This window comes from Pseudophryne corroboree, chromosome 4 (assembly GCF_028390025.1).
Source record: "Pseudophryne corroboree isolate aPseCor3 chromosome 4, aPseCor3.hap2, whole genome shotgun sequence".
Classification (NCBI taxonomy): domain Eukaryota; kingdom Metazoa; phylum Chordata; class Amphibia; order Anura; family Myobatrachidae; genus Pseudophryne; species Pseudophryne corroboree.
In genome coordinates this window covers 792,637,723-792,651,223 of record NC_086447.1, presented here as the reverse complement: position 1 = coordinate 792,651,223, position 13,501 = coordinate 792,637,723, and the positions used below count along the sequence as shown (strand labels likewise).

Sequence of the window (13,501 nt, the reverse complement as noted above, 5' to 3'; positions counted from 1 at the left end):
TTATGCTTAGGAGGGGGGACCCCACACAATTTTTTTCTGGGTTTTTTAAACACTTTTGTGCCGTCCAAAAAGTCGAATCCAGGACGCACATATCCGTCAATTGGTCCGTTTTTCGACAGCGGGACTGTCGAATCCGTTTTTTATTGAATATGTCGAATTCAGGTCCCGGCTGCAGGGTGTCGAATTGTGTCGAATTAAAAAACGGTTGAATTCCAGCCGGAATTCGACCGCAATTGCATATACCCCTTGGCCTCCCTTCCAGAAGTTCAGACCTTCGTAAAAGGCGTGCTGCACATCCAACCTCTCTTTGTGCCCCTAGTGGCTCCATGAGATCTTAATGTGGTGTTGCAGTTCCTGCAATCTCATTGGTTTGAACCTTTACGTAAGGTTGAGTTGAAATTCCTTACTTGGAAAGTAGTCATGCTGTTGGCGTTGGCATCCGCAAGGCGGGTGTCTGAATTGGCGGCTTTGTCTCACAAAGGCCCCTATTTAATCTTCCATGCAGATAGAGCGGAGTTGAGAATTCGTCAGCAATTTCTGCCAAAAGTGGTTTCATCGTTTCACGTAAACCAGCCTATTGTGGTGCCAGTGGCTAGTGACGCCTTGGCGGAATCATAGTCTCTCGATGTGGTCAGAGCTTTGAAAATCTAGGTCGCCAGTACGGCTCAGATTAGGAAAACAGAGGCTCTGTTTGTCCTGTGGGCTCCCAACAAGATTGGGGCTCCTGCTTTCAAGCAGACTATTGCACGCTGAATCTGTAATACGATTCAGCAGGCTCATTCTACGGCGGGATTGCCGTTACCGAAATCGGTTAAGGCCCATTCTACCAGAAAGGTGGGCTGATCCTGGGTGGCTGTCCGAGGGGTCTCGGCATTACAGCTTTGCCGAGCTGCTACTTGGTTGGGATCAAACACCTTTGCGAAGTTTTACTAGTTTGATACCCTGGCTGAGGAGGACCTCTTGTTTGGTCAATCGGTGCTGCAGAGTCATCCGCACTCTCCCGCCCGTTCTAGAGCTTTGGTATAAACCCCATGGTTCTTGAAGCATCCCCAGCATCCTCTAGGACGTATGAGAAAATAGGATTTTAATACCTACCGGTAAATCCTTTTCTCTTAGTCCGTAGAGAATGCTGGGCGCCCGTCCCAGTACGGGCTGTATCTGCAGTTATTGGTTATGGTTACACACATGTTGTGTTGCGTTCAGTCAGCCTGTGGCTGACGTTGTTCATGACGTTACATGTGTTATGCTGTTATTGGTTGTGTTTACACGCAGGTTGTGTTACACTTTCTGTCAGCGTATTGCTGCATATTTTTTCTTGCCGTCGGCTGGTGTTCTATTGAATGCCACGTTCTGTGGCATACTTGAGGTGTGAGCTGGTAAGATGCTCACCGTGTTTTAACAATCAATTCTTTCCTCGAAATGTCCGTCTCGCTGGGCACAGTTCCTTAAACTGGAGTCTGGAGGAGGGGCATAGAGGGAGGAGCCAGTTCACACCCATTCAAAGTCTTTAGAGTGCCCATGTCTCCTGCGGATCCCGTCTATACCCCATGGTTCTTGAAGCATCCCCAGCATCCTCTACGGACTAAGAGAAAAGGATTTACCGGTAGTTATTAAAATCCTATTTTTGGTGTCTGTAAGTTGATTTTTGTGTCATTTTAAGCAGCTTTTGTTTATTGGAAAAAATTTTTTTTTTAATTCCCATCTGCAAGATTCAACACTTGCCGCTTCAATACAAACACCCCCATATACTGTCCCTCGTCATTTAACCTGTTTTTCTGCATTTTGCTGAACATCACCCCAACAATTACATGTAATTATTGTTAACATTGTTGAATTTGGCGCTGAGATTACGGGGAGACACTGGTGCTGTGCGCAGGGAGAGCAGCACGGGCAAGAGCAGATGACAAAGCAGAGATGGGGGTATAAGATTGTCCTCCCCTCTCCCATATCAATGTTCCATCATTTGCTTTGGCAGGCAAGTCATGTACTTCCATCTCTCCTGCTCCCTTGTCACAAAGTAGATGAATGGAACTTAATCATAGTTGTGACATTTTAAGCTGAACGATTTACACCACTTGCTGGCAGTGTTTGGCCGGTCAGTATGAAGAAACTGATACGATTTTTAAAATATTCTCATTCTGTGTATGTTCCAAAACTTTTTTGTTGGCACTTTCTACTTCTAGGTTTGCCACCTAGTGGCAACTCGTGAGAAGTACATAAATACATTTCATTCATTGCTTAGGGCTGTATTCAATTCCCCGAATTTCCCGACTTGTCGGATAAATGGAAGTTTAAGGTTGAATCCAGATTCAACCTATTCAATCAAACTCCCGTTTATCCGGCAAGTCAGAAAATTCGACTTGTCGGAAAGCACGTGGATCGGCGGATTAGCCGCTGATCCACGTGTTTTGTCGGATTCGCGGCCAAATCCGACAGGTTTTAGCCCCGTTTCTGACAATGTCAGTCCAACTTTAAAAAAAGACGTATTGGCATTGTCGGGAATGTGTCGGATTTGGCCACTAATTGAATACTGAAATGTCGGATCCTTTCCGTTGGAAAGGATCCGACAGTTCACAATTCAATGCTGGCCGGAAACTGCCAGCATTCCAACAATGTAGAGTCGACTTGTTAACGAGTCGAATCTGCATTACACTAAAACTGTCGAATACAGCCGTGAATTCCCCAGAAACACGTGGATCCGCGGTTAATCCGCCGATCCACTTGTTTTTCGACAAGTGCCGGTTTTTCCGACAGTCGGAAAAACTGCACCTTCATTGAATAGGTCAAATGAAAATTCGACCTGTTCCAGTCAAAAAGTGCCGGTAATTTTTTTTAGACTTTTTGTATTGCAGAAGAAAATATAAAATAGAAAAAGTGTGATGTGAATGGGCAGTCAGCCACAGCTCACAAGATATTCTCAGCTGTCTTCCAATTCAAGGACATGCTCATTGGTGAATATTTTTTTTTCTCTTTCCACAGTACTTCGATTCCTGGTAAAGGTTTTGCATACATTTCAAAGTCAAAACAAGTGAGTGCAGAACAAAATGTTTTATATACTAATTATTCCTGTCCATTATGGAATGTGATAAAGGAACACACTGTAACCATTTTTAGTGTATAATCCCAAGTTTTGAGCAAGGAAGAACAGAATATTTTGATTATGTGGACGGGTGATGCCCCATGCTACTGTCTGTGTTCTCATGAAATGAAAGCATTGTTGTTATAACTGTAATAGTAAAGCCCAGTACCCACGGGCCGATGTGGGAGAGATGTGTGCTGAGCGAACCGCTCAGCACACATCTCTCCTGCCGCTCAGCACAGCGCGATCTGTGCTGAGCGTGCGGGGGGGAGACGGGGGGGCCGCTCATTTCACCCAGCGGGTGAAGAGAGCGACCCACTAGATTGGCCTGCATGCAGGCCAATCTAGCAGCAGCGATAGCGATGTGCGGGGCCGCGCATCGCTATCGCCGAGGGGGCTACACACTGAGCGATCATGCTGATATTCTAAGCAATCTAGTCAGATTGCTTAGAATATCGCTCCGTGAGTACCCCCCTTAAAAGTTACTAGCCCCCCAGTGTAGATGACAAATCGGTGCTCTATTTAGGATATAATTACCTTGAGTAATTATATCCTAAATACTCAAGGTGTTCTCCACCCCACTTCTGTCCAATGTCATTAGGATTCAGGCTTTAATTACCCTTATCTAATTAATGACTCAAGTGGTGGTAATGCTGTCAGCAGATACTACACATAGCTGGTTCCTGTTTCACTGCTTGATTCTGTGTATGTAGAAATTGTCCCACACAGGAAGGGTGAAAAAGAGCGACGGCGTTCATTTCTCCTGCAGGGTCCACAGGTTATCCACAGGATAACAATGAGATTTCCCAAAGCAATTTAGTGGTGGGGACGCTCCTGGACAGGAGAACCTTACGCCCGAATTCAGCGTCCTGAGAGGCAAAGGTATCCACGCCATAATGTCTAATGAATGTGTTAATGGAAGACCGTGTGGCTGCCTTACATATTTGTTCTGCTAAAGCACCACGTTGTGCTGTCCAAGATGGACCTACCTTACGAGTAGAGTGAGCAGAGACATTGGGGGTAATTCTGAGTTGATCGCAGCAGTATTTTTGTTAGCAGTTGGGCAAAACCATGTGCACTGCAGGGGAGGCAGATATAACATGTGCAGAGAGAGATAGATTTGGGTGTGGTGAGTTAAATCTGCAATCTAAATTGCAGTGTAAAAGTAAAGCAGCCAGTATTTACCCTGCACAGAAACAAAATAACCCACCCAAATCTAACTCTCTGCAAATGTTATATCTGCCCCCCTGCAGTGCACATGGTTTTGCCCAACTGCTAAAAAAATTTCCTGCTGCGATCAACTTGGAATTACCCCCATTATCCAGAACCGGGAGATCAGCTTGAGAATATGCTTCTGAAATAGTCATCCAAGGCCACCTCGCCAGTGTCTTCTTACCAGCAGGTCATCCTGTCTTGTGAAATCTGTAGAGAACAAAGAGAGAATCTGTCTTTCTGATAGCACTGGTACGATTTACGTAGATCCTTAAGGCACAGACTACGTCCAATGATGCATCTCCTGCAGAAAAGTCCGGCCCCTCAAAAGCCGGAACTACAATTTTTTTGTTAAGGTGGAATTTGAACACCACCTTAGGAAGATACCCAGATTTTAGTTCTGAGAACTGCTTTATCTGAATAAAAAAATCAGAAATGGAGGACGACATAACAATGCCCCTAAATCTGAACCTCTTCTAGCTGAAGCCATGGCCAGCAGAAAGAGAACTTTAGCTGTCAACCATTTAAAATCCACTCTTTTAAGTGGTTCAAATGGGGCAACTTGAAGGGCCTTTAGAACTAAACTTCGGTCCCAAGGCACTGTAGGAGGAACAAAAGGAGGTTAATGCGCAACATTCCCTGTAAAAAAATGCGCACATCCTGTAGATTGGCAATTTTCTTTTGGATCCATACCGTTCGTGTTGACACTTGCACTATCAAGAAAGCCACCCTTAAACCTGTTTAGAAAGATCACTCAGAAAAATAGTAAGACTATAAAAATAAAATAAAAAAGCCTATGGCTGCTGAAAACCAGCAGCCCTTTGACCATGGTCCGGCTCCTGCCGCACCAAACAAAAAACGGATTTGTCTGAGCCAGGAGGCAGGGATATATGGACGGGCCCATTGCATGCTGGGAGGCCGAAAGCTTTGACCGTTTGGTGCAGATCCGCTGTCGCTCCACCATATCCCAATGTATCCTGTGGAACGTGTGGAATTAGGAGAAATACCGTTATCAACGATAAGTTCTTACCATAACGTATATATTATGCACCTTTACACGCACCTATGTTTGTTTGTTATCATGTTTGGGACTGTGTTCCCTTTTTTTTAAATCTCTTTTTGGTGCTGACTGGTCATTTTTCAACTTGTATGTACTGTATATCTTATATTTTACAATAAAATTAATGTTTAAAAAAAAAAAGGGGTGGTCAGAATCCCCACAGTGGAATCTCGACTGCTACAATGCCAACTGATACAGACAGTGATAATTAGGTTTAGGGTTAGGCTGCCAGAGGGGTGGATTAGAGTTATGCTGGGTACACACTGGCAGATATATTGGCCAATCAGTTGGTTGTCCAATATATCTTTTGCTGATCTGCAGGTGTGTACAAGCAGTATGTCTGGGAAATGCTGCCCATACACTTGCGCGATGCCCCGCGACGCGACATCGCGGGGCATCGCACCGGCAGTTCAGGTTCATCAGTGCATTCGCCTTCTGGGGAAGATGGTTGCCACCTACGAGGCTCTTAAGTACGGAAGATTTCATGCACGGTCCTTTCAACTGGATCTCCTAGACAAGTGGTCGGGATCTCACCTACACATGCACCAGAGGATACGTCTATCGCCGAAAGCAAGGATTTCACTCCTCTGGTGGCTGCAAATGCCTCACCTTCTGGAGGGCCGCAGGTTCGGGATTCAGGACTGGATCCTTCTAACCACGGATGCAAGCCTCAGGGGTTAGGGGGAAACCTTCCAAGGAAGGTGGTCAAGTCTGGAATCCATTCTTTCAATAAACATTCTGGAACTACGAGCCGTATACAACGGTCTCCTTCAAGCGGCACACCTCCTGCGACATCAGGCCATTCAAGTACAGTCGGACAATGTAACGACGGTGGCCTACATAAGTTGTCAGCAATATTCTTTCCAGGAGTGGACAACTGGGAAGCGGACTTCCTCAGCAGGCACGAACTCCATCCAAGAGAATGGGGCCTCCATCCGGAGGTGTTCACAGACGTGACCAGTCGCCGGGGTGTGTCTCAAATAGACATGATGGCCTCACGTCTCAACAAAAAACTTCGGAGGTACTGTTCCAGGTCGAGAGACCCACAAGCAGTGGCTGTGGATGCCCTGGTAACTCTGTGGGTGTTCAGGTCAGTGTATGTGTTCCCTCCGCTTCCACTTATTCCAAGAATCCTAAAACTCATAAAGAGAACAAGGGTTCAGGCAATTTTGATTGCTCTGGACTGGCCAACCAAATAGGCTTTCCTCCTGTCTTTCCATCTACTCCTTGGACTCCTCGCTTCTTTATCTTCTACAGTGGCACTAAGGCCCAAATGTGTTAATCGTTAACAAGAGATAAATCTGAGATGCATAAGGAGAGATAAATGACCAGCCAACCAGCTTCCTAACTGCCATGTCACAGGCTGTGTTTGAAAAATGACAGGTGCTGGTTGGCTGGTCATTTACAGTATCTCTCTGATGTATTAACCTGGAGAAAGCATAAGGAAGTGATAAACCAGTGATAAGCGCAAGGTGATAAACGCACCAGCCAGTCGGCTCCTAACTGTCAATTTACATATTGGAGCTGATTGGCTGGTGCGTTTATCACCTTGCACTTATCACCGGTTTATCACTTCCTTATGCCTTCTCCAGGTTAATACATCTTTCTCTAACGTCCTAGTGGATGCTGGGGACTCCGAAAGGACCATGGGGAATAGCGGCTCCGCAGGAGACTGGGCACAAAAGTAAAAAGCTTTAGGACTACCTGGTGTGCACTGGCTCCTCCCCCTATGACCCTCCTCCAAGCCTCAGTTAGATTTTTGTGCCCGAACGAGACGGGTGCAGGCTAAGGGGCTCTCCTAAGCTGCTTAGTGTAAAAGTTTAAAGTAGGTTTTTTATTTTCAGTGAGACCTGCTGGCAACAGGCTCACTGCACCGAGGGACTAAGGGGAGAAGAAGCGAACTCACCTGCGTGCAGAGTGGATTGGGCTTCTTAGGCTACTGGACATTAGCTCCAGAGGGACGATCACAGGCCCAGCCATGGATGGGTCCCGGAGCCGCGCCGCCGGCCCCCTTACAGAGCCAGAAGAGTGAAGAGGTCCGGAAAATCGGCGGCAGAAGACGTCTGTCTTCAATAAGGTAGCGCACAGCACCACAGCTGTGCGCCATTGCTCTCAGCACACTTCACACTCCGGTCACTAAGGGTGCAGGGCGCTGGGGGGGGCGCCCTGAGACGCAATAAAAAACCTTTTTTTGGCAAAAAATACATCACATATAGCTCCTGGGCTATATGGATGCATTTAACCACTGCCAATTTTTCCATTAAAAAGCGGGAGAAAGGCCGCCGAAAAAGGGGCGGAGCCTATCTCCTCAGCACACTGGCGCCATTTTTTCCTCACAGCTCCGTTGGAGGAAGGCTCCCTGACTCTCCCCTGCAGTCCTGCACTACAGAAACAGGGTAAAACAAGAGAGGGGGGGCACTAATTTGGCATATTAATATATACAGCAGCTATATTAGGGAAAAACACTTATACAGGTTGAGTATCCCATATCCAAATATTCCGAAATACGGAATATTCCGAAATACGGACTTTTTTGAGTGAGAGTGAGATAGTGAAACCTTTTGTTTTTTGATGGTTCAATGTACACAAACTTTGTTTAATACACAAAGTTATTAAAAATATTGTATTAAATGACCTTCAGGCTGTGTGTATAAGGTGTATATGAAATATAAATGAATTGTGTGAATGTAGACACACTTTGTTTAATGCACAACGTTATAAAAAATATTGGCTAAAATAACCTTCAGGCTATGTGTATAAGGTGTATATGTAACATAAATGCCTTCTGTGCTTAGATTTAGGTCCCATCACCATGATATCTCATTATGGTATGCAATTATTCCAAAATACGGAAAAATCCCATATCCAAAATCCCTCTGGTCCCAAGCATTTTGGATAAGGGAGACTCAACCTGTATAAGGTTATCCCTGTATATATATAGCGCTCTGGTGTGTGCTGGCAAACTCTCCCTCTGTCTCCCCAAAGGGCTAGTGGGGTCCTGTCCTCTATCAGAGCATTCCCTGTGTGTGTGCTGTGTGTCGGTACGCTGTGTCGACATGTATGAGGAGGAAAATGGTGTGGAGGCGGAGCAATTGCCTGTGTTAGTGATGTCACCCCCTAGGGAGTCGACACCTGACTGGATGGTCTTATGGAAAGAATTACGTGATAGTGTCGGCACTTTACAAAAGACTGTTGACGACATGAGACAGCCGGCAAATCAGTTAATACCTGTACAGGCGTCTCAAACACCGTCAGGGGCTATAAAACGCCCGTTACCTCAGGTCGATACTGTCAAAGTCAGAAAAATGTCTCAATGCACGTTGCCATATTTGCACCGCACACTGGTCCGCGCTGCGCGTGTGTACGCTCTCCCGTGGAAGCGCATACCCGCAATAGCGTGCACTCGCAGGCGCGGTATGTGTATTTACGGTAGAGTTTATGTGGTCGTAGCGTGCGACTCATTCGTTACATATTTTCACAATTAATGTAGTTTATAGATCATGGTCCCTTTGATAGATTCTGAAAGTTTGGTTAAAATACAATGTCCCAGAGCTGAGGAATCCCTCTTTATATCGTACGAAGGGTCTAACAGGAATCATACAGCAGTGTTTGGTACCCATCGGAAGAGTATTTAATTAGCAATATTCCGGTGTTGGTTTGGAGCGTATTAATCGCTCGTGCGAATAGTTATGGACATAAGAAGTTTATGTCCATTTCTATTATTTACTCATACTCAGGTATGCGGCGGGAAACCCAGTTTCCCACCCACCTGAGCTGTTGGAAATCGTCACAGCCCACCTGTATGAATCACCCTATGACCTTTTGTTATGATGCAGGGCCGAATTCCTTCGGCCAATGGACAATGGGATTGTAGGACCAGGAGATTGCATTGTGTGTGGGGCATAAATAGGCAGGCCGACCACATCCAGCTCTCACTCTCTCATCAACGGTTATCTGCTGATAGCCGGGAGCTGGATATCGAGGCGCAGGCGATCATACCCTTTGTGCGTAAGTTTCTCTCCGTAATCATTGTCTTTCTGTGAGCCAATTTCTCTCTCTCTCTCTATCTCTCTCTCTCCTCTTTTCTCTTATATCTCTCATAGTATTATAGTATTGTATTGTATTGCATCTAGGTCAGTGTAGTATTGTCTTTTTGTATTTATTGTTTAGTTCTGTGGTTAGGAAGTCTCTGTTATATTGTAGTGTATCATTTGTACTGTTATCCCCTTTTTACAAGTATATTAGATATAATACAGTTAATAGGCTTTGGAACCTAAACCAGTATCTGTGTATTTTCTATAGTGTTAAGTGTTCACTTGAGCGTCGGTGACGCTCAAGCAGCTTTGTAGTTAGTCAGGTTACACAAGGTTGCACTTACACCCTGTACTCACATTAAGGTATTCAGTGTATTTCATTGGTATAAGGTTTTAACATAAAGGTATAGTGTTGTGAGCGTCTGCATCGCTGGTGACCTCCTCGTGGTCTCGAGCGTACGCTACGCTACAGCGAATCATTCCCCTAGACATAGCCAATAACGTGTCCTGTGATCACTGGGCCGTGAGCGAACGTGACGCTTGAGCGTCTCGCCTACGGCTGAGCGATCGCTACGCCAATAGCGTACCATTACGGTACTTCTTAAGTAAACAGCGTACAGTGTTCTTAGCTTCATAAAGGGTTGTTTATACGACAAGGAATTTAGCATTGTCAATTGGGGACTCGTCCTATACTTCTCACATCTGCACTAGGTAGATCAGCAGACATTATCCCCCAGCAAAGGGTGGGAGATTGTCTCATAGTGCTGGCGGGATAAGCGTCTGCTTCGCTTAGATAAAGAGTGCTGAAGGAACCCGGTAACCTGAAGTAAGAACAAAACGCTTGTGTCTTTTAAAACTGTTTTATTTCTCTTCTGTCTTGCGTATACACGCACGCATACATTTATCTGCATTTCTTTTTCAAATTTCGTATATCACTATTCCTGTTTGCCAATTTTTATAGTTGATAGAAAGTGCTAAAAAGAGATTTGCTGTTATTTCATAGTAGAGGTAATAGTTAAAGTATAGACCAACACACGGCTTGTCTGGGAGATAAGACAGTCAGTGTGGTGTGCGGTAGATGATCAGGGATCATTTACATTGATAAAAGTATATATTGTGTTACGGTGGATCCTTTGCATTGCGTACACGTGTCGCTAACAAAGACTAGCGTACGCAATCCAAAAGGCAGACGCACGCAGCGTTCATTACGCAACGTAGCGTCCGGTTACGCCCACGTAGCTCAAGCTGTGATAAAGTGAAGTAACGCAAAGGCGATAATTAACGCACAGCGGTAGATAACGCGACGCGGTAAATAACGCAAATCTATTTTTGGAAAAATCTGAAATTTAGTTTAACAGATCCTGCTCCTAATTGGTAACACTTTTGGCCTAAAGACAATTTCTGCGCAGAAATAGATATAGAAACAAAGTGTACATGTGTTGAGTGAGTGTGTTTTGTATACAAAAGTTTATATAACTTTAAGGTGGAACCAAAAGGAAAGCCGGGTACTCGTCAAGGGACATACGTGTAAGTGACATATACGGTGGCTAGGGAGGCATCCCTGGTTAAATAATATTTGAGCATTAGAGTATAGCGGACCATAAGGTAACAAGACCAGGAGGTCATAAGGTAACAAGACCAGGAGGTCATAAGGTAACAAGACCAGGAGGTCATAAGGAACAAGACCAGGAGGTCGTAAGGTAAAAGGTCCGCTATAAAAGTCCAGTGGCACAACGCCTGGGGTGTTGGTGCAGAACCCATATAGGCCATAAGCTCTTGCTGAAGGAATCGCGGCCGGAAACATCGATTCCATTGATCTTTCAGTACATGACAAGTAGTGCTTGTGTACTGAACGATTGGACCGCACGTAATTGTGTGCAGTAGTTAGTAATCTGACCTAATACCATTAGAGTAAAGTGGTCACAAACGCTATTTGTACATTCTGACGTGATTTGTGTAATTTTTTATTTTTGGAAGGGAAGTTCGCTGGTCACTCAGGAACTATCCAACAACCGATACTTGCTGGGGAACGCGCCCCAGTAAATAAAGGTTCACAGGGGCCCTGGGTTGGGTACCGCAGCTCTGGTTACAGTGATTGCAGTACTGGCCAACGTGGGCGAGAAGTAAGTGGGGTACTTGATAAACCACCACCGCCGGCCTGCCCAAGGACATCTTGGTTTGTTTGTAAGGGTTCGCTGAAAACCTTGAGATAAAGATCCAAGGAGGAATAAGCAACGCCTGCAGATTATGGGGGCCATTTGTTCCGGTAGGGGGCGATCAACCTCGGTTCGGGTTGATTCAGAGAACCGACCAGTTGGGTCGGCACGATATGTAATGTGTGAAAAATACGGTAGTCACACAGAGGTTTTATGTGATGAATGGGAGAGAATGACTGTACAAGACAGGGACAAATTCCCAAGAATAGGTAGCTTCAGTCCAGAAGTGTTACAAAATTTAAGGAGGAGGATATGTCTCGTAAAATCAACAAAGAGACGAATTCAGCATCATGATTGTTTACAGTTATGGCACCAGGAAGGTGAGATACAGAGAGGTTTGGCTCTGGCGGCAGGATCTGGGGCAGTCAGGAAGTTGATTGCCACAGCTCCTCCCCCACCATACATTGCAGGAGAGAAGTTGATTGCGGAGAGAAACGCACTGGGTTGTAAAACACAAACTCTTAGTAACACTGTAAATGTTAATGATGTTAACCAAATAACTCATGCAAGTATTAACCCGTGCAAGTTGTACCCTGTTTTGAACCTTCCTCAGGAGTGTGATCAAGAAGACGATTCAGCAACAATTTCAGCTCTCTCTCTTGCAGCCACCATAGCAGAGACCACAGTAGGCACAGCGACACCCTCGAGATTAGTGAAAGCCCCTAGCGGAGGGATAGGTGAGGTCGTGTCAACGGGTAAGTACGGCACCATGCACTACACTGAAACAATTGTACCACAACAAGCAGTAGAATCTACACAGGAAGAGGCTGTTAGAATTGCTCCTGTAAGGGTAATAGCAGTTCCCAATGGAAAAACAGATGTGTCTGGAGCCACTCCCATAAGGAACATTGCCATGTACACTCCATTTTCCAGAATGGAATTAAGAACAATAGTGTCCGAATTTCCTGACCCCAGGAAGGATTTAGTTGCTAGCCAAAAATACATCAGGGATTTAGGTAACACTGTAGAACCCAACAACAAGGATTGGCAGATACTGCTAAGAGCTTGTTTACCTTCCAATGTTGATGCAACTCAGTTTTTAGCTGATTGTACATTGGATAAAGATGTACCGCTTACAGACGTGTACAACAAGGATAATGTAAAAAGGATAAATTTACAGTTAAAAGAGTATTTCCCAGCCGTTGTTAAATGGAATAAAATATTTTCCATTAAGCAAAAGGAGTCCGAAACGGCAACAGAATATTTTCACCGGGCACTATTAGAAATGGCAAAGTACACTGGTATAGAAGACATTAAGACCAACCCAAACCATCGAGAAGTAGCAGTATCTGTACTGATGGATGGTTTGAAAGAAACATTAAAAGCTAGGGTACAGACCACGCAGCCATGTTGGCGAGGTCTGTCAGTGTCCACATTGAGAGAGGCTGCTATTGATCACGACAGAAACATCACTAGGCACAGAGAGTCGCAAAGTGATAAGTTGATGTCCGTAAGTATACAGGCGCTGACCACAAGGCAGCCTGCGTATGTACCACCGAATCCTGTGGGTAAGGCAAGTGTAATAACATGTTTTTCTTGTAACAGACCGGGACACTTTGCACGAGAATGTAGAACAAAGAATGTACAAAGATCTTTTCAACCCCCTAGACAACAACACAACACACGACATTGGGAGCAGGGTCCACAGAGGCGGAGTTTTGAGCCACATACAGGGGAAACAAAAAGATATCCCCCGAACAGAGATTGGCATGCCTCTGGTAGTTCCCAGCTAACTCCCCCACAAGTAGTTGCTGCCAATGGGATTCAGGGAGGTCAGCATACCCAATAGGGGTGTGGCCATACCTGTAATCTGCAGCCAGTTAAGTTGATTGCCAGTCTTGGAAGCGAACCAGAGATTGCAATCAATGTGGCTGGTAAAACTTTAAACTTTCTTGTAGAC

General features: G+C 45.2%; 1 protein-coding gene across 5 annotated transcripts in view; it reads left to right on the top strand.

Annotated features, from left to right (window-relative positions):
* The window catches only part of THADA (THADA armadillo repeat containing), a 1,252,206-nt gene that overhangs the window by 71,311 nt on the left and 1,167,394 nt on the right, over positions 1-13,501 (top strand). For all 5 annotated transcript variants that reach the window (XM_063918333.1, XM_063918332.1, XM_063918334.1 and 2 more), the window contains exon 7: positions 2,980-3,028. In XM_063918333.1, the coding sequence (XP_063774403.1) occupies positions 2,980-3,028 (49 nt within the window). The remainder of the gene's footprint in view (positions 1-2,979; positions 3,029-13,501) is intronic.